An 18,339-nucleotide genomic window follows, 5' to 3' on the forward strand; every position below is an offset into this window, starting at 1 on the left:
CTATTAAAATGAAGGGAAAAGGAGTTAATTAGCAGTGAAAACTTCTCACCAATTAGGAAAAGGGTTAGAATGAAAACCTGCAGCCACTGCGGCCCACCAGGACTGGAGTTGGACACCCCTGGCCTAACCTTTAAGGTATATATAAAAAGACCAATCCGCAGGTCCAGCATTATCATTTCCATGACTGTACTGTTACCTTTACCGTCTAGATACAAATGGCTTCTTGTTTGTTTAATTGTACCCAAGCCTTCTTTGGAGGTGTAAACTTCAAATGTATATACCATATTGAGTGATTGATTGTACATTTAGGAAGCATAAAGGTTCAGCTTTTTATAAGGTACTTTTGTTTGTTTTTTCTCGCCTCCTATCATTGTCTGGGGATGTTTAATGGGTGACATACAGTGCATCCGGAAAGTATTCACAGCACATCACTTTTTCCACATTTTGTTATGTTACAGCCTTATTCCAAAATGGATTAAATTCATTTTTTTCCTAAGAATTCTACACACAACACCCCATAATGACAACATGAAAAAAGTTTACTTGAGATTTTTGCAAATTTATTAAAAATAAAAAAACTGAGAAAGCACATGTACATAAGTATTCACAGCCTTTGCCATGAAGCTCAAAATTGAGCTCAGGTGCATCCTGTTTCCCTGATCATCCTTGAGATGTTTCTGCAGCTTAATTGGAGTCCACCTGTGGTAAATTCAGTTGATTGGACATGATTTGGAAAGGCACACACCAGTCTATATAAGGTCAAACAGTTGACAGTTCATGTCAGAGCACAAACCAAGCATGAAGTCAAAGGAATTGTCTGTAGACCTCCGAGACAGGATTGTCTCGAGGCACAGATCTGGGGAAGGACAACCATCTCTGCAGCAATCCACCAATCAGGCCTGTATGGTAGAGTGGCCAGACGGAAGCCATTCCTTAGTAAAAGGCACATGGCAGCCCGCCTGGAGTTTGCCAAAGGCACCTGAAGGACTCTCAGACCATGAGAAAGAAAATTCTCTGGTCTGATGAGACAAAGATTGAACTCTTTGGTGTGAATGCCAGGCGTCACGTTTGGAGGAAACCAGGCACCGCTCATCACCAGGCACACAGCCAAGATATCAAAGGAGTGGCTTCAGGACAACTCTGTGAATGTCCTTGAGTGGCCCAGCCAGAGCCCAGACTTGAATCCGATTGAACATCTCTAGAGAGATCTTAAAATGGCTGTGCACCGACGCTTTCCATTCAACCTGATGGAGCTTGAGAGGTGCTGCAAAGAGGAATGGGCGAAACTGGCCAAGGATAGGTGTGCCAAGCTTGTGGCATCATATTCAAAAAGACTTGAGGCTGTAATTGCTGCCAAAGGTGCATCGACAAAGTATTGAGCAAAGGCTGTGAATACTTATGTACATGGGATTTCTCAGTTTTTTTATTTTTAATAAATTTGCAAAAACCTCAAGTAAACTTTTTTCACGTTGTCATTGTGGGGTGTTGTGTGTAGAAAAATTAAAGAAAAAAATGAATTTAATCCATTTTGGAATAAGGCTGTAACATAACAAAATGTAGAAAAAGTGATGCGCTCTGAATACTTTCCGGATGCACTGTATGTATGTTTTTTAGTTAATGAGTTTTGAGTATCCAGGTGATTCTGTGTGCTGTTTTTAAGATCAGAATGAGAACCATTTTTATTCGCCAGTACTTAATGTACAGGAATTTGACTTGTTAGATTTGGAGCTGCTTATAACGGAACATAACATCACATAGAAATAACATAAATAGCTTCAGTTAAAAAAGAAAAACTTCAAACAAAGTTGTAGAATAATACAATTCTAAAAGAGATGTGCAACTGATGATGTACAAGTGTAAAGTGTGAGTGTGTAATGTGTATGCACATTAACCCTAACCCTAATTTGTGACAGACGGGTATCAGCAAGAGTGAAAGGGAAGGTCTACAGGATGGTAGTGAGACCAGCTATGTTATATGGGTTGGAGACAGTGGCACTGACCAGAAAGCAGGAGACAGAGCTGGAGGTAGCAGAGTTAAAGATGCTAAGATTTGCATTGGGTGTGATGAGGATGGATAGGATTAGAAATGAGTACATTGGAGGGTCCGCTCAAGTTGGACGGTTGGGAGACAAAGTCAGAGAGGCGAGATTGCGTTGGTTTGGACATGTGCAGAGGAGAGATGCTGGGTATATTTAGAGAAGGATGCTAAGGATGAAGCTGCCAGACAAGAGGAGATGAGGAAGGCCTAAGCAAAGGTTTATGGATGTGGTGAGAGAGGACATGCAGGTGATGAGTGTAACAGAACAAGATGCAGAGGACAGAAAGATATGGAAGAAGATGCCAGGAGCAGCCGAAAGAAGAAGTGTAATGTGTATGCACGTGCACACACATATATGTACATATACACTGTGGCGGACAGCTGGGTCCCATGCCCAGCAGGGACGCCTCCTCTGCATCTGTTCCAGGGGAGCAACCATAGGTAGCTTAATACCTCCCCCGGGGTGCTTGGTGGCAGCCTCCCTGGTGGACAGTGATCCCCCAACCTCTCGCATGGCTCCATGGGAGATGGAGTCCTCCACAGCCTAGTTGGGCGCTCGGATGGCCGCTAGGGGGAGCTGCATGGAGTCAGCAGCCCAGCTGGACGTATCTTCAGCCCCACCCGGAAGGGCAATTAGGACCAGGTGATCAAGCACCTGGAACGCTTCCGGGTGGGATATAAAAGGGCCAGCCACCACCACTCGAGGAGTCAGAGTTGGGAGGAAGGAGACGAAGCTTGAGGAGGAGTGGTGGTAAAAGGGAGAAACTGTTGGTGTTGTGGTAATTGTGCTTATGGACAGTGTATTGCCTGTGGGTCACGGGGAAGACGTGTGCCCACGGGTGAAGAAAAATAAAAGTCTTGTTTGTTTATACGTGCCTCTGTGTCCAGCTGTGTCGGGTCGGGAGCCTATATAGCGCCTTTGTTACAACACACACACCCCTTCATAAGTATATGACAGACCACATGAATATACAAAGAAGACCGGCTAAGTTACTGGTTTAACTGGGCTATTGAGGTGTCTGTTAATTTTAGTTTTGACCTGACCTGAAGCATTTACCAGAGGAGAGTTTTTGGAATAAGAGATGAGTCCGTGGTGAATATTTGGACATGGTTAGTGACACGAGATGTATACAGGTCTGTTATAGATAGAAGGGCACAGCCAATTATTTTCCCAGAAGCCCTCACAACATGCTGTAATTTAGATCTGGAGTGAGCTGTTGCTGAACCAAACCAGACCATAATGGAGAATCTGATTACACTTTCAATGACGGCTTTGTAAAATTGAACTAGGATTGGCTGGGAAATATTTAGTTTGTTTAGTTGACATAAGAAGTAAAATGGATGCTGTGCATTTTTAGTGATGGAGGTGGTTTGAATGTCCCAGCTGAGACTGTCTGTGATAGCGGTGCCCAAAAAATTGAAGATTTGTGTTTCTTTATAGTGAAAATCAAATGACAATATGTCATTCTTCATACTTAAAGTTTTTACCACAATTTGCCTCACTGGACAGGTTAAAGAAGGAAAGGTTTTTTTGGAGACTTGTCTAAGCGTTTCATAAAGGCTTACAACTGTTCCTGTTACAAGGTTGTATCTATGACTTTTATTTCAGTGCTGATAAGATAAAATCAGGTTCAATATCCACTCGTTGTCATAGGAAAGGCAAGGACAGCCTTACGTCAGCAGGGGTATATAATCCCACTTGAGGCAGAAAGTTCACTTTTTCACTGAAGCGGGTGTGTGCGTCAATAGTTACCTGCTCCCCGAAGAAACGACCATAAAAGTGGAAATTCACAAAAAAAAAAGAACTACTAGAGAGCATTTAAACAACTGGAACCTCTGAACCTGTATCTGGACCTTTATCTCTAAAGTGTTAGCAGAGTCACTGGCGTGTCAACATGTGTACTGGAAAGTGTGCCAAGTTTATAGGGGTATCTTTGTACCCCTTGGCAGTTGCCGCGATCATCTGTAACATTTTGCTCTTCTTTCCTGCTTGGGATACTAAATACGTGCAGGAGGATACTGAAGGTAGCAACCGCACCATTACAGAAGAAGTGAAGTACATGGGTGGTCTCGTTGGTGGAGGTATCATGGTAAGTAGAGGGTGGGTTAATGTGTGGATGACCCGTTTACAGGGTTGATGTGAAATATTAGAAGATGCAATTTTTTAAACAATATTCAGTTTATTTTTCCTCCCTTTTATAAGCTGAGAATCCACTTTTACAAATATATTCATTAATCCATTTTTTTTTCCTGTGTGGGGTTGTAGCATATCTGGGCAGGATCAGGTGCAAGGTGAGGACTCACTAAGAAGGAGAAGCCATTCCATAGTTTAGTTTAAAAAAATATCAATATACACCAACAAAACTACAAATGTATACATTTAAGTATAGCCTTTCAAAGATTCTTAAAACTTTTAGAGTAATTGTAAAGGGAAGAAAAGAAATATTCAATGTACAGCAGGTCTCAAAGAAACGTCTCAAGGGGCCCACACGTAAAGAATCTGTAGAGCGGCTGCTCATTCAACCCCTTCTTGGCCATTTTGTGCAGGCTACTGGAAATTCTTAGTAGAATAAGCCAGAGCTCATATGTTGGATTTGCCATTGACGATAGAACATCTAGGATGAGATTGTGACCTGGAGGTCAGGATGAATACCACAAGGCAGCAAGAAAACTGAGAAATTGAGAAAGTGGAGGCGGCCACTAATGGTTATGATTTCAAAAATTATGAAACACCCACACAGGCAGCTTTAAGAGATGTATGCTGGTCGGACAAGCAAATAAGATGTCCAGTGTTCTCTTTACACAGGTCAGTGTTATTACTATCATTAAGCGATTTGACTAAAATGCCAAGACTAACACAGACCCCTCTAATATTGGCAGGCAGATCATTTCAGAGGTTTAGTGGCCCTTGTGGCTAATGTCTCTGCCTCTTTTATTTATTCTTGCGTTTTTTTTTTTTAAAAAAGAATGCCTCTTGTAATTGTAATGTACATTTTAGAGCTTGAATGATACGTAGTTCAGTAAGGAAAAGGCAAGGTTCAATCACGAGGCACAGAGAACAAGCTTCTTAGTTCAAGGTTCAGATCTTTAGCAGCTGAAGAGCCATACTGCTACAGATTCAATCATTAAGCTTATCGCCTTTACCAGACAGCACTTCCTGTGACATTATAAAAGAAGCAGCGTTGTGTTAACAGTGGAGATTATGGCAGCCTAAAGGGACGATTATTAGCAGTGCTGACTCACAGATCTAGCTTTGTGGGCTCACTATCTGTGTGAACTTCACATGTTCTCACTGTGTCTGTGTGGGTTTTGTGCCCACATCCTCAAAGACATGAGTGTTGGGTTTAATGCCCAGACTTCCAAACCTGAATTGCTTATGCCATAGGCCCTGGCTAGTTACAACCTTCAAGTGGATTGAGCAGATATGACTATGCTATGTTAATTCTCCAGTATTTCCCTGGCTTTGTATTCCATATTTGTTTGTCTCCTCCAAGTGTCTAAAGTCGTGTGAATTTCTAACAGCTTTTTCAGCTGAGTGCTGGCTCCCTACATGTTTGGTCATATAATGTAGGACCCGTACACAACTGGTTAATATGACACTGTTTCTTGTGCATCCATCCATTTTCCAACCCGCTGAATCCGAACACAGGCTCACAGGGGTCTGCTGGAGCCAATCCCAGCCAACACAGGGCACAAGGCAGGAACCAATCCCGGGCAGGGTGCCAACCCACCGCAGGACACACACAAACACACCCACACACCAAGCACACACTAGGGCCAATTTAGAATTGCCAATCCACCTAACCTGCATGTCTTTGGACTGTGGGATGAAACCGGAGTGCTCGGAGGAAACCCACGCAGACACGGGGAGAACATGCAAACTCCACGCAGGGAAGCGAACCCAGGTCCCCAGGTCTCCCAACTGCGAGGCAGCAGCGCTACCCACTGCGCCACCGTGCCGCCCGTTTCTTGTGCATGTAAGACTCTTATGGTATGTGTTATGGCCAGTGTTAATACTTTATTTGTAAATGTGTTTGTAAGAACAGAATAATAAAATGCAGGGCTTTGACTCAGTGTGGGGTGGAGTACTATAGTTAAAGTATAAAACAGGGTTGTTCCAAAGGGATGATGTCCTCTGATTTTTTTTTATGTGTTATCAGATTGTGCCCTTTAATTGATGCCAACAAAACTGGAACAGCTGTTTAAAGCCAGTCCATTACACCACATGTGAACAGGGCAAGGAACTCAAGGGTCTAAAGCTGATTTAACAAAGACCCCTTGTGTCAAAAACCATGCAATTAATGGGAACAAGGAGCAATGCTGCACAGAGACCAATAGACAAAGGAAATGGAAACCTAACAAAAATGTTAATAATGAACAGTGTTAGCAAACATGCCAGAGAGTGGCGACATGCACTGTACTCTGTACATGTAACAATAATGTCCCTACTAAAGGCCTAATGGAAATAGACTAAAACCAGTGTGCACAGCTAACCGTTCATGGCAACAGGTTACTGGTTAGTGGCACAAACCATGGCAACGTTTATCTCATGAAAACAGAGGCCTACATCGGGTAGATGGCCTTAAATACCAAAAACTCCCTCCATTTTACAAGAAAACTAGCAGGTTGGGACCTACCTGTGAAATACACAGTCACTGGAGGTCAACTCTTCATGGGGGTCCATGACATGTATACCTCTGTCCTGAGTCAGGCTTTAAATTGCTAATAGGACGCAGAGGAGCGGTATCCATTGGAAATTGGAGACTGGAACCTGTTTGCTAAAAAGCCTGAACGACTGATCACTGTTGTAAACAAAGCACAGAAGCCAGTCTCAAATTGTAAATGCTAGATGCAAGAACCATCGGGATTAATAAAGTATCTATCTATCTATCTATCTATCTATCTATCTATCTATCTATCTATCTATCTATCTATCTATCTATCTATCTAATCTGGTAGCAACCGCTGATTTTAAGAAATAAGATTATTAACTGAGGATATTATCGGACAAGCTCATAAAATGCCATCTGAAGCTGTGTACTAATATGATATTCAGTTTGATTAAGTAAAATGTCCTCTGGAGTGTTGGCCCCTTTTTCACATGGGAAATGGGTCATTGACCTTGAACTTTGTGCTACATGCGACTTGTGTAAAAGATAAACAATCGATTGACTTCAGGACCCCTCTGTCGTTTCATTCTCTCGTACAGGGTATCTTTATGTTACAGCTAGCAGGCATGTGCCGTGGTGTAAGTGGATCCCCATGATCATTGTAGCAGATGTGGGTCACAATGGCATTGCTGCCTTTGGCTGATCTCTGTTCATAGTTTTCTTTTTTTTCTCTCCAGGTCTTGATCCCTGCCATTCATATCCATGCCACAGGGAAACGGGGCTGCTGTGCCAATCGATGTGGGGTAAGTTTGCGAAATGGGGATTGGGGTTGAGGGAAATGAATATGGCAAATAAAAGGCTAAGCAAGTGGGAAAAAGAATGGTTTCATGTCATACCTTTTGTATCTTGCAGATGTTCCTGTCCATTGCATTTGCTGCAGTAGGGGTTGTTGGCAGCCTTTACTGTTTGGTGGTGAGCTCTCTGGGCCTTGTGAATGGACCAACATGTGAATATGAAAACAGTGATAAAAAGTTAATATGGGGCACTCCATTTAAGACCAACCAAAAGTTTGGGTAAGTTTGGAGTAACACTAAACACTAAGATATATAAATACACACTTCCGGATCAAAGTGGTGTTAAATCAGAACCTTTCTTCTGCAACCAGACTAAATGCTGGTAACATGTTGCCCATACATGAAAAAACTAGGAACTCTTCATCCTTCTAGTCCTTATGACATAATGCACTTCATATATTTATTATTACTGTTTATCTATTTTAAATGTTGTTATGGACAGACCCTGTTCTGGCAAGAAGGCAGGGACAATCTCTAGATGGGACACCAGTCAATTGCAGGGCACAGTCACACACACCAACCCATACTCATTTGTGCAGTCTCCAGACCACCCAACATGCTGGTTTTTGGATGTGGGAGGATACCCGTAGACGACATGGACACCACACACAAATGGAACTGTGAAGCAGCACTACCCCGGTGTCATCTTACCACCACAACTAGGGAATCCATTCCCGGGAGTGCATGGGCATCTCACATGAGAATGGTTTTAGAACGACCGACACTTATTTTTAATAAAACTACTGCAATATGTTGACACAAACAAAAGACTAACCTTATCTACAAGCAGTTCTTGCTGTCATAAGTACATGTATCTAGTTAGTTGCAGTAATAAGAGCGTAGAAAGCACGCTCTGCCTCAACTGAAGTAGGCGGCACAGTCATCAGATACTGATACACTTGTTCTACACAACACCTGCGCTTGCTGTTGCTCTGAAACACCGCCATTTCAGCTTTTACTGATGCATCCAGTTTCTTGTCATCATTCTGTGATGGCAAGTTTCTTGGCACAGATAATGCGGATGCAACAGACTGACGCATTGCAATTTTAAGTTGCTGTTCAAAGCTGTTGTCTGATGAAGTGCAAACTGCAGCAATGGCGCCACCTTATTTATTTTCAACTAGAACTCTGTTATTTCTTGATCGATTTTTACACTTTTACATGCTATATATGCGAGCTTGGCCATTCCCATTTTTCCGGAAATTACAGCAGTTTCATTCCTGAGAATGCGGGAATGAAAAATGGATTCCCTAGCCACAACTAAGATGAATAACTTGCAAACAAATTTGATCGGTGCTTTTGTTATGTGAGATAAACAAATATGAAAATGAAAATTTGATATTTTTTCATGGGCACCACTAAAAATGTTCGCCTTCTGCTGCATGTCGTCTTTCCACAGGAATGAAAGCTACTTGTTTGATAAAAATTTATGGAGCGAGTGCATAAAACCAAAAGACGTGGTTGAGTTCAACGTTATCCTCTTCTCCATCCTGCTGGTACTCGGCGTCCTGGAGACGCTCCTGTGTGCCTTTCAAATGATCAACGGGCTCTTTGGCTGTCTGTGCGGCACGTGCGGGAAAAAAGGGGTGAGTACCTGTCCTTAGGAGGCTGCTCATGGGCCTCCTAAACATCATAGGTTCATGTTTTTTACGTAGTCATTTCAAAGAAAATCCCATTGTAACTAATTCTAAGTAGAAGGAAGAAAAAATAGTCACTCTATCCCTAAAACGGAGTGTGAAAAAATCACAAAAGTAAATGAATGTTCAAGAAGACTGCTGAGCATCACTTTTTTTTTGTTTTTCCAGCAGCAAGCCTAAGACTCCATTTTGAACTCCTTTCACCCTGATGATGGACGCATTGATGGACATTTTCCAGTTTTTTGACTGAAGGCACACACCAAATTGAGCTGAATGTAGTTAGTCATTTATGTCACTAAAAGCACTTCTTAATGCATGTTTTTTCCTTGAATTGTTTTTACAGTTGTGCTCAGCAAATGTTAAATTCAAATACTGCTTTATTCTCGGAGATACCTGAACTGACAGCAAAGTGCAATTTACAAGGTGCCCTTCCACAGATAGGGTTAAGATGGAGTTGGAAAGTTGTGTAGGCTAGGGCCGTCTTAATGTATGGGCACAATGGGCAATGGCTGGGGGTCCCAGGATCATAGGGGCGCACGATGTTTCTGATGCCTGTGCATGTTATCAAAACAGGGGCCACAATGCACTACTTTGCCCGGGGGCCTATGATGCTGTGAAGACAGCCCTGGTAGGTCCTTCAGGTCAGCAGGTAACAGAAGCCATTACTGAGAGTGTTTCGGCCCGAGAGTGCTTTTACAGAAAACCCCAACTTCTGCTGAGCCAGTCTTCATCTTTGAGAGAAGACTGCCTTTATTTCACCAAAACCATGTTGTTTTTGGCTGTAAATACCAAAACAATGACTACCACTCAGAAACGTGTACTTTGAACATGTGAAAATCACATCCTGTGCGTTCCAATTTAACTCCCGTCCAAGGGTGAAAGTGGAGGTGACCGTCTTACAAGGGTCTTTATCGACCATGCATCCTGTAAGACTGGCATTCCTAATGTCACTTTATATACTTGCAAACAAATTTAACTTTTTAAAAAAAAAAAATCTTAAAGCACTGCACTTCTATTTTGAATTTATCAATCCATCCTTCCATTTTTTAACTGGTTGTCCAGTTCAGGGTCACAGGAAGCTAGTGATCACCTCAGTATGTGGGAATCAATCCTACAGAAACCAACCAAGTTTAGTTTTAACGATGATTTACGTAAAAATCGAAACAGATAAATAATAAGCAAATGTAAAATGAGAACAGGACAGCTTGGTCACTGATGCGATTTCTTTGTGGCCGTATTATCCTTAATGATTAAAGAAATGTTCGGTGTGCGCCAGCTCTCTGCTTTTTAAAGGAGGACAAGGTGGAGGATGAGGAGGCCGACTCCTGTGGCGAGCTGATTGCACATTTGCTCTGTGTGTGAAATGGTGTCAAGAAATGGAGAAGGTAAAGGACAGGATATATATTCAGTGTGAAAACTTAAGCTCAACACATGAAAACAATAAAGCTTTATCATTTATAGAATACTGTTTGATTTGTATATATTGCATAGTACTGCTACGTTTTTATGAAAGAATGAAAATATAATATTGTATTACAGTTTAATGTTCATGCAGATAATATATATATTGTTGCATATGCTGCAATAAAAAGAGCAATATTGTAAAAGACACACTTTGCATTCGTTTTATGTTTCGGTGTTTTCTTTAGCAGACGATCTACCAAAATTATTTTACAATCTACAGACTGACACGGCAGCGCTACATGGTGAGCGGAGAACAAAAGCCAAGTGTCCCCCTGCAGTAAAGAGCATGTCCTGCTGTACCAGCTAAGGGGAATAAGTTGTGAGGTGAAGTTAATGCAGACCTAAAAAAATCCATAAGGATAAGTAGTGTTTATAATAATAATAAGACATGCTGTAAGCCTCAGTTGCAGCAAGTAGCAGGAATGGGATATAAGAGTGCCAGCAAACAAGGCAGACATGTTGATGACAAAAACATAAAACATGTAGACAAATATAGACTGACAGACTGAGTACTGACCAGACCAGGACAGCCAAGATTGACTGACATGCTGCTTCGCCTGAACCGTGCTGAGCTGCTTGAGCTGAACACGGCTGTCCCGTCACTGAAAACGCAAAAAGCAAGGTATCAATTTTAGAAGTTAAATCATATTAGTTATGTCAAAGTTGCTAACTGATATTTTGCATGTAGTCCTCTGTGATTGCAGCCTCCTAAGATGCTTAAAATGTAACAGTGTCATTACTACAAACCAAAATGAGCAACTGTAAGCTTAGCAATTAGGAGAACAGGGACATTTTTTTTTCAGTAATAAAGAGGGACAGGAAGGTGTTGTGAAACAAGAAGCAAGCATCTTTCACTGACGTCACACCTCACAAATATTCTTATGATTTTCAGTCATTGTGTTCTTTTATGTAATCTTAAGGAAAATCAAAGTGAGGTTTAGACTATCGTGGCATGCACCAGTTACTATCAGTTGTGTTGTCACCTCCAGTGATTCAGTCATACCACTCTTAACAGTCCCTACAACTCTCTTCAGTTCAATAAGACAAAATCAAACTGGTTTAATTTTCTCACAGTAAGTAACAAGAGTTAGAAGCTAATGAGTGCTCTACCAGAACTACAATGCAAACAATTCCCAAAAGCTGTGAAGAACAATGGCACCTGCAAGGCAAGATGGAAGGTGCGTATTCTGGGCAGTGCAAACAGACAGATTGTCGTCAGTCTTTGAAGCCAGCCACCATGACACATAGCTGAAGCAGAAATCTTCACAACCTTTAAAAAAAAAAAAAATAACTGCAGGAGATATTATTATTCTGCGGTGGGTTGGCACCCTGCCCAGGATTGTTTCCTGCCTTGTGCCCTGTGTTGGCTGGGATTGGCTCCAGCAGACCCCCGTGACCCTGTGTTCGGATTCAGCGGGTTGGGAAATGGATGGATGGATGGATATTATTATTACTTAGCCAATACCTTTATCCAAGGCAGCTTACAACATTTGATATACAATTGGTTACGTTTCTTTTATTTTTTCAGGCAGGTAAAGTGACAAACTCATTGTCACACAGTGTCAGTAGGGGGATTTGAATCCACAGCCTCAGTCTGAAGTCCTAAGCCTTAACCACTATGCCTGTCAATTGCACAATAACAGCACAGCTTATCCCAACAAACTTAATTGTTTGAATGGTCTCTTCTTGTTGGTGAAATTAACATGCCATTTAGTCCAGCATAGCTTGTCAATAGCATAACTCTTTTGAAGAAAGAACATCAAGTCAAAATTGGCCTTACTAATTTCTACTGTTGGCGTGAATATGCATTGTGGTCTTCCCTATGTTTTGAGATCTACCACCAAGTAGCACATAAAATGCAGCAAAATCCAGCAGACAAGGATAGACCTGGGGCCTCATAATACTTGCATACACACATTTCAAGCCTTGGGATTTATAAAAGAAAACTTGGGGGAACATGTGTATGTTTATGGCAACTCTGACCAATGCGTATGCAACATTTCAGAGAAGCTGGGAACTGATGACACCCTTGAAAAAATATAGAAACGCAGCCAAACCAGCTAAATGACAAATCACATTAATAATAATTCATATCACTGAGCTGTTATTAAAATATGTGTTGACATGACAAACATAATAAAGCTCAAATGTGATGAATAATGATTTCAAAGGAACCAATGCTATGTATTTGCACTGAAGAACTTTTTTGTTTATTTATCCGTTTATGTCAGCTACCTGCTGTCACTTCTCAGGGAACTGGCCAACAGGTCAGGAATATCTCAGTCAAGCTTCACTCCATCATGGCTGCTGCGCTGAAAGCCATTTAACGACCAGCAAAGCGCTACATCCAGTTTTTGTCAACCTAAAGGCAAATTGCAGGAGGGTCTGGTGAAATTTTGTAATTTACTGCACTCATATTGCAATAAGGGCACCTGTCAAGAATGAAGCTGCTTTTGCTAACTATGAGCAGTGGCATTCCATTCATGCAAAAGTCAACTCTGATACTAAGTGGCTAACAAACATCAAGGCTCAGTGGCCTGTATCAACCCGTGATGCTTTATTTTAAGGCAAATTAGCTTTGATGGATGTGACGGTACTGTTTCTGGTGAATGACTTGTTGGTAAGGTAACTGACTGAACCTTTACATGTGGCCTGTACTTGTCATTATAACAGCAATCATTACATGTGCCAGGTGATAGTGTCTACCTGCTCAGACGATGGTGCCTTACACCCATCCTGGACCACCAGAGTGTAGAGGAGAGGTAATTTAATGCTGTGCATTAAAGCCAGATACTCTTGAAGGTGGCATGGTCTCGACATACCAGGAGGGAGGCTGCTCTACCAGCCAGTGAAGTTCAGCAGCATCGTGACTGCATATGGATGAGGTTGATTAGCGTAGTCCATATATGGATGATTCTAGGAGGCATATTCATGTACACATATTTAAAAGGTGATGGGGATTTACAAATAGTAAATTGCATAGAAATATGTGTATGGCAGGTTTTATAAATCTTTTTTATTTTTTTGCCATGCATATTTTTTTCTGTTTTTTTGGCATGTTTCCACACTTGAACTCATGCAAAGTTTTATAAATAAGGTCCTGCCCTAAACATTTGGTCTGATCCCCAAGTATCTTGACCCCAAACTCAACATGCAGGCTTCAGAGCCTACACAGGCCCAAAAATGTGCAGAAGGATGTTACATAATACATGTTGTAAAATGTTTCCAAAAAATGGAGAAGGGGAAAACCAGCACACCTTTGATTCAACAGAAAAAGACAAGAATGTTAAATTTAAAAATAATTACAGAAATACTAAAAGAACTGCAAAAAGTAAAACAGGAGCATAATACAGAACAAAAAATAGGTTTGCCAAAAAGGCAGCAGCTAAACAAAACCAGTATTTTTAAACAAGTCATGTAATATGGTTTAAAAATCATCATCTAATAAATAATAAAATGCAACTCTGTGTGTGTGTTTTGGGGTCTGGTCCCTCCAAGCAATCTGACTGATCAGTCTGGCTTTGGTCTGGCTCAGTGGTAGAGGTGATGACGTGATATTTTATGTATTCAGATAGATAGATACTTTATTAAAACCCAAGGGGAAATTCACATACTCCAGCAGCAGCATACTGATACTAAAAAAACAATATTAAATTAAAGAGTAATAAAAATGTAGGTAAAAACAGACAATAACTTGGGGATTCTCCATAATTGATAGATAAGTTTGGGGGAGGAACGATCTCCTCAGTCTGTCAGTGGAGCTGCTCTTCTGTCTGGAGATGACACGGTTTAGTGGATGCAGTGGATTCTCCATAATTGATAAGAGCCTGCTTAGCGCCCGTCGCTCTGCCACGGATGTCAAACTGTCCAGCTCCATGCCTACAATAGAGCCTGCCTTCCTCACCAGTTTGTCCAGGCGTGAGGCGTCTTTCTTCTTAATGCTGCCTCCCCAGCACACCACCGCGTAGAAGAGGGTACTCGCCACAACTGTCTGATAGAACATCTGCAGACAATCTGACAGATACAGATTACAGATACAGACAGATAGACAATCTGCATTCAATTCCAGATTATGGCATTTTGTTTTTATTTTTTACAAAACCAAACAGCTAAAACTGAGCATTTTAACAACAACAAAGCAAATAACTTACTAACCAACAGTGGGTTGCTAAATACTAATGAGTTGCTAATACTAATAATTTCAAAGAAGGAAAGTATCACCAGAATACAAATGATGTCTCCACAGTGAGTAATGGAGGAACAGTATACCATTGGTAATAGTCAAAAAGCGGACAGGAGGCGAGCAACAAACCTCACAATGGCAGAATCTGAGAAGCAGGCTTTACAGAAATGTAATCAAGAGAGGAAGCACCAGCCATGACAGATTGAGACACACAAGGATACCGCGAAAAGGCATACGAGAACTGCTAAGGGTAAACGTAGATCAAGAAATATCAAGTATTTTTACATTTATTCTATTACCTCTCTTCGACAGGCAAGGTAGCTGATATTAAATAAATAGAAAGACAAGACTGAACCAGGCGGCACGGTGGCGCAGTGGGTAGCGCTGCTGCCTCACAGTTGGGAGACCTGGGGACCTGGGTTCGCTTCCCGGGCCCTCCCTGCGTGGAGTTTGCATGTTCTCCCCGTGTCTGCGTGGTTTCCTCCCACAGTCCAAAGACATGCAGGTTAGGTGGATTGGCGATTCCAAATTGGCCCTAGTGTCTGCTTGGTGTGTGGGTGTGTTTGTGTGTGTCCTGCGGTGGGTTGGCATACTGCCCGGGATTGGTTCCTGCCTTGTGCCCTGTGTTGGCTGGGATTGGCTCCAGCAGACCCCCGTGACCCTGTGTTCAGATTCAGCGGGTTGGAAAATGGATGGATGGACTGAAACAAAAACATAACAAGGTAACATGAAAAATGATATTTAACAAATAGCAAAAAGATTAAACAAACAAAAGATAAACTTGAACCAGGGCAACAACCCTGATTGTACTATTACCTTTTATCTCAATATTTTGAATTTTTATTCTTAATTGTTGCATATTTCTATCATTATTCTCTTGACACCATTTTGATTTCTGCACGGTCACCTTTGCACAGCTGCAGCCATGTTGTTTATAGCTGCTGACACAGAGATCTCACTTCTCCTGTATCACATGGCAGCGCCCAACAGTGTGCGTCCGAGTATCGGATCTCATGCTAAACCTCCAGCCTCTTTTCTTTAGCAATAGTGGAAGTTAAAAGGCGCTTCTGTGAAAATTTTAGTATTAGGATTTTTAAAATGTTTACTTTCCATCTCCTATTTATTTTGTATTTTGAGTTCTTGCACTTAGTTCAGATTGCTGTTTTTGCTCATTTTGATCCTCACTCACCCCATAACTTTGCTCCTATAAACATGAATCCATGTGCTAGCTTTCCAGGGATCAGTCACAACCTTTAGCCCCTGTCGTCTCTTAGGTGTTCAGTACAACTATCTCCCACACTAATCAGTGATATGTTTCACGTATCTATGGTTCTCTGCACAGTAGAAATAAATATAATTCAACCTTAATCAGACTCCATCTGTGTCCTGTTTTCTAGTTGAAGGACACACTTTATGAACAGGCAACCATATTGGTACTAAGCAAAGTGTAGTGTGAAATATTTTAATATGACTTGGGCTAACTCTCTGTAGAAAAGTTACAGGAAAACAAATTCTTCTTTCAAAGTTTCAATCTGTGTTTTGTTATGAGCTTGAGATTTCCCAAGCATGTAAATCCCAAACAGATCCAAAAATGGCAACCAGATACGTGGCTAGTAACATACAGTTCTGTTTGTCAAAAATGAGCTCTAATGAGCATGAAGGCAAGAAAGAGTTGCGAACAAAGGCAATCCAAGGAAAACAAAGTTCCAATATTCCAATATGAAATGCAAAAAATAGTCAAAATTCAGAACATGGAGGTTAAATATCTAATAAACAGCAAAGCAGAAGAATATCACCACTCCCAGATGCATTCCAATGAACCGCAAGGGACTGTGGCTTGCTCCTGCCTTTATAGGGCTAGGGGCCATCCCTTGGCAAATCACCCACAAAACATAAGGAACACAACACAGGCATAGGAAACACAGCAGATAATAAACAAAAGTAACATTAATATAAATCAATGACTCAAAGATTAGCAAAAAAACCATAAACAATAATTTGAACCCCAACCAGGGAAATATAACTTTTTTCTATTAGTCCACAAATAAGTTTTCACAAGCAGACATTACCATTAAATTTGTTTCAGTTAAACACATGGGTGGGTGAATACTAGTTCAATATAAAAAGTTCTGTTGACATAGAATGAGTGGCTAATTTGGTGGTGAAGCTCCATTCTCTGATTTGAATAATACAATTGGATCAAGCCATGAATTTAATTAATATTACCGATATATTAATTCAATTCAATTTATTGTCACTATAGCTTAATGTACAAGAGAAAATATTTGTAGCTAGTCTGGCTAGAGCAGAAACATCAAAGAAGGAGTGAAAATAGAGTATAACATCATACAAGAAAGCCAGATTACTTTCATCTTGACAGGCCTGGCTGCATGTCAAAGTGTTTTTACTAACCAGCCCTGCGTACTGACTGATAAACTGAACAAGGTGCATGCTAATACATATATTATATTATTTTTGCAGATAGTTAGGGTACCTCAGTACATCACAGGACACACTCACTCACACACACAAACACACGCAGACACACGCACACACACGCGCACACACACACACACACACACACACACACGCACACACACACACATAGCTAGGTTAGTCACATCTAACAGAGACCACACAGCTCAGCACTCCTGCAAAGCAAACCACTAACCATAAGCCTCATCCTCTGTTTGGTCTGCTATGCAGAGAAGACAAATGTCATGTTTTCAGATATAAAACTGATAAAATTAAAAAGCTAAAAATACATTATTGATACACATATCTCTAAAGGCCTTAAAGTAATGAATGTTCCACATATTAAATTTCATGCATTTTAGTGAAAGAAGAAATGTACTTTATGACTCAGCAACACGCCTGTATGTTTCATATTCTTAGGAACACTATACTAATACTGGGTTGGGCATCCTTTTGCTCTCAGAACAGCCTCAATTCTTTGTTCTTTGGGATTCTGATATATGTTGACATGATCACATCACACAATTTCTGTCAGCTGCACATTCTTGCTGTGAATCTTCCTATCTCCCACATTCCAAAGGTGTTCTGTGGGATTCAGATCCGGTGACTGGGAAGGACATTGAAGAACACTGAATTCATTGTCATGTTCATGAAAACAATTTGAGATGACTTTTGCTTTGTGACATTGTGCATTATCATTCTGCAAGTAGCCATTAGAAAACGATTCAATTGTGGCCATGAAGGGATGCACATGATCAGCAACAATACTGAAACAGGCTGTTGTATTCAAGGGATGATTGATTGTTATTAACAAGCCCAAAGTGTTCCAAGAAAACATTCCCTACACCATTACATCACCACCACCAGCCTGGACTGTTGATACAAGGTAGGTTGGCTGTGCAGGGTTCATGCCAAAATCTGCCCCTATCGTCTGTGTGGCTGGGCAGAAAATGAGATTCATCAGGTCAGACTACATTTTTTCAGTTTTCAACTGTCCATTTCTGGTGAGCCTATGCCCACTGGGACCTCAGCTTTTTGTTCTTGGCTTACAGGAGTGGAACCTGTTGCAGCCCATCTG

At 41.2% G+C, this 18,339-nt stretch overlaps 1 protein-coding gene across 3 annotated transcripts in view; it reads left to right on the forward strand.

The window, feature by feature from the left end:
• The window catches only part of LOC114648745 (transmembrane 4 L6 family member 5-like), a 213,519-nt gene extending 202,771 nt beyond the window's left edge, over positions 1-10,748 (forward strand). The window contains exons 2-6 of one of the 3 annotated variants that reach the window (XM_051924209.1): positions 3,788-4,128; positions 7,386-7,451; positions 7,561-7,721; positions 8,902-9,088; positions 9,308-10,748. In XM_051924209.1, coding sequence (XP_051780169.1) covers positions 3,934-4,128; positions 7,386-7,451; positions 7,561-7,721; positions 8,902-9,088; positions 9,308-9,319 — 621 coding nt within the window. In that variant the 5' untranslated portion in view covers positions 3,788-3,933 and the 3' untranslated portion in view covers positions 9,320-10,748. Of the gene's footprint in view, positions 1-3,748; positions 4,129-7,385; positions 7,452-7,560; positions 7,722-8,901; positions 9,089-9,307 lie in introns of those variants that run through there. The other 2 variants (XM_028797962.2, XM_028797961.2) reach the window with 2 other exon arrangements.
• Positions 10,749-18,339: the final 7,591 nt, after the last annotated feature.

This window comes from Erpetoichthys calabaricus, chromosome 3 (genome assembly GCF_900747795.2).
Source record: "Erpetoichthys calabaricus chromosome 3, fErpCal1.3, whole genome shotgun sequence".
Lineage (NCBI taxonomy): Eukaryota > Metazoa > Chordata > Cladistia > Polypteriformes > Polypteridae > Erpetoichthys > Erpetoichthys calabaricus.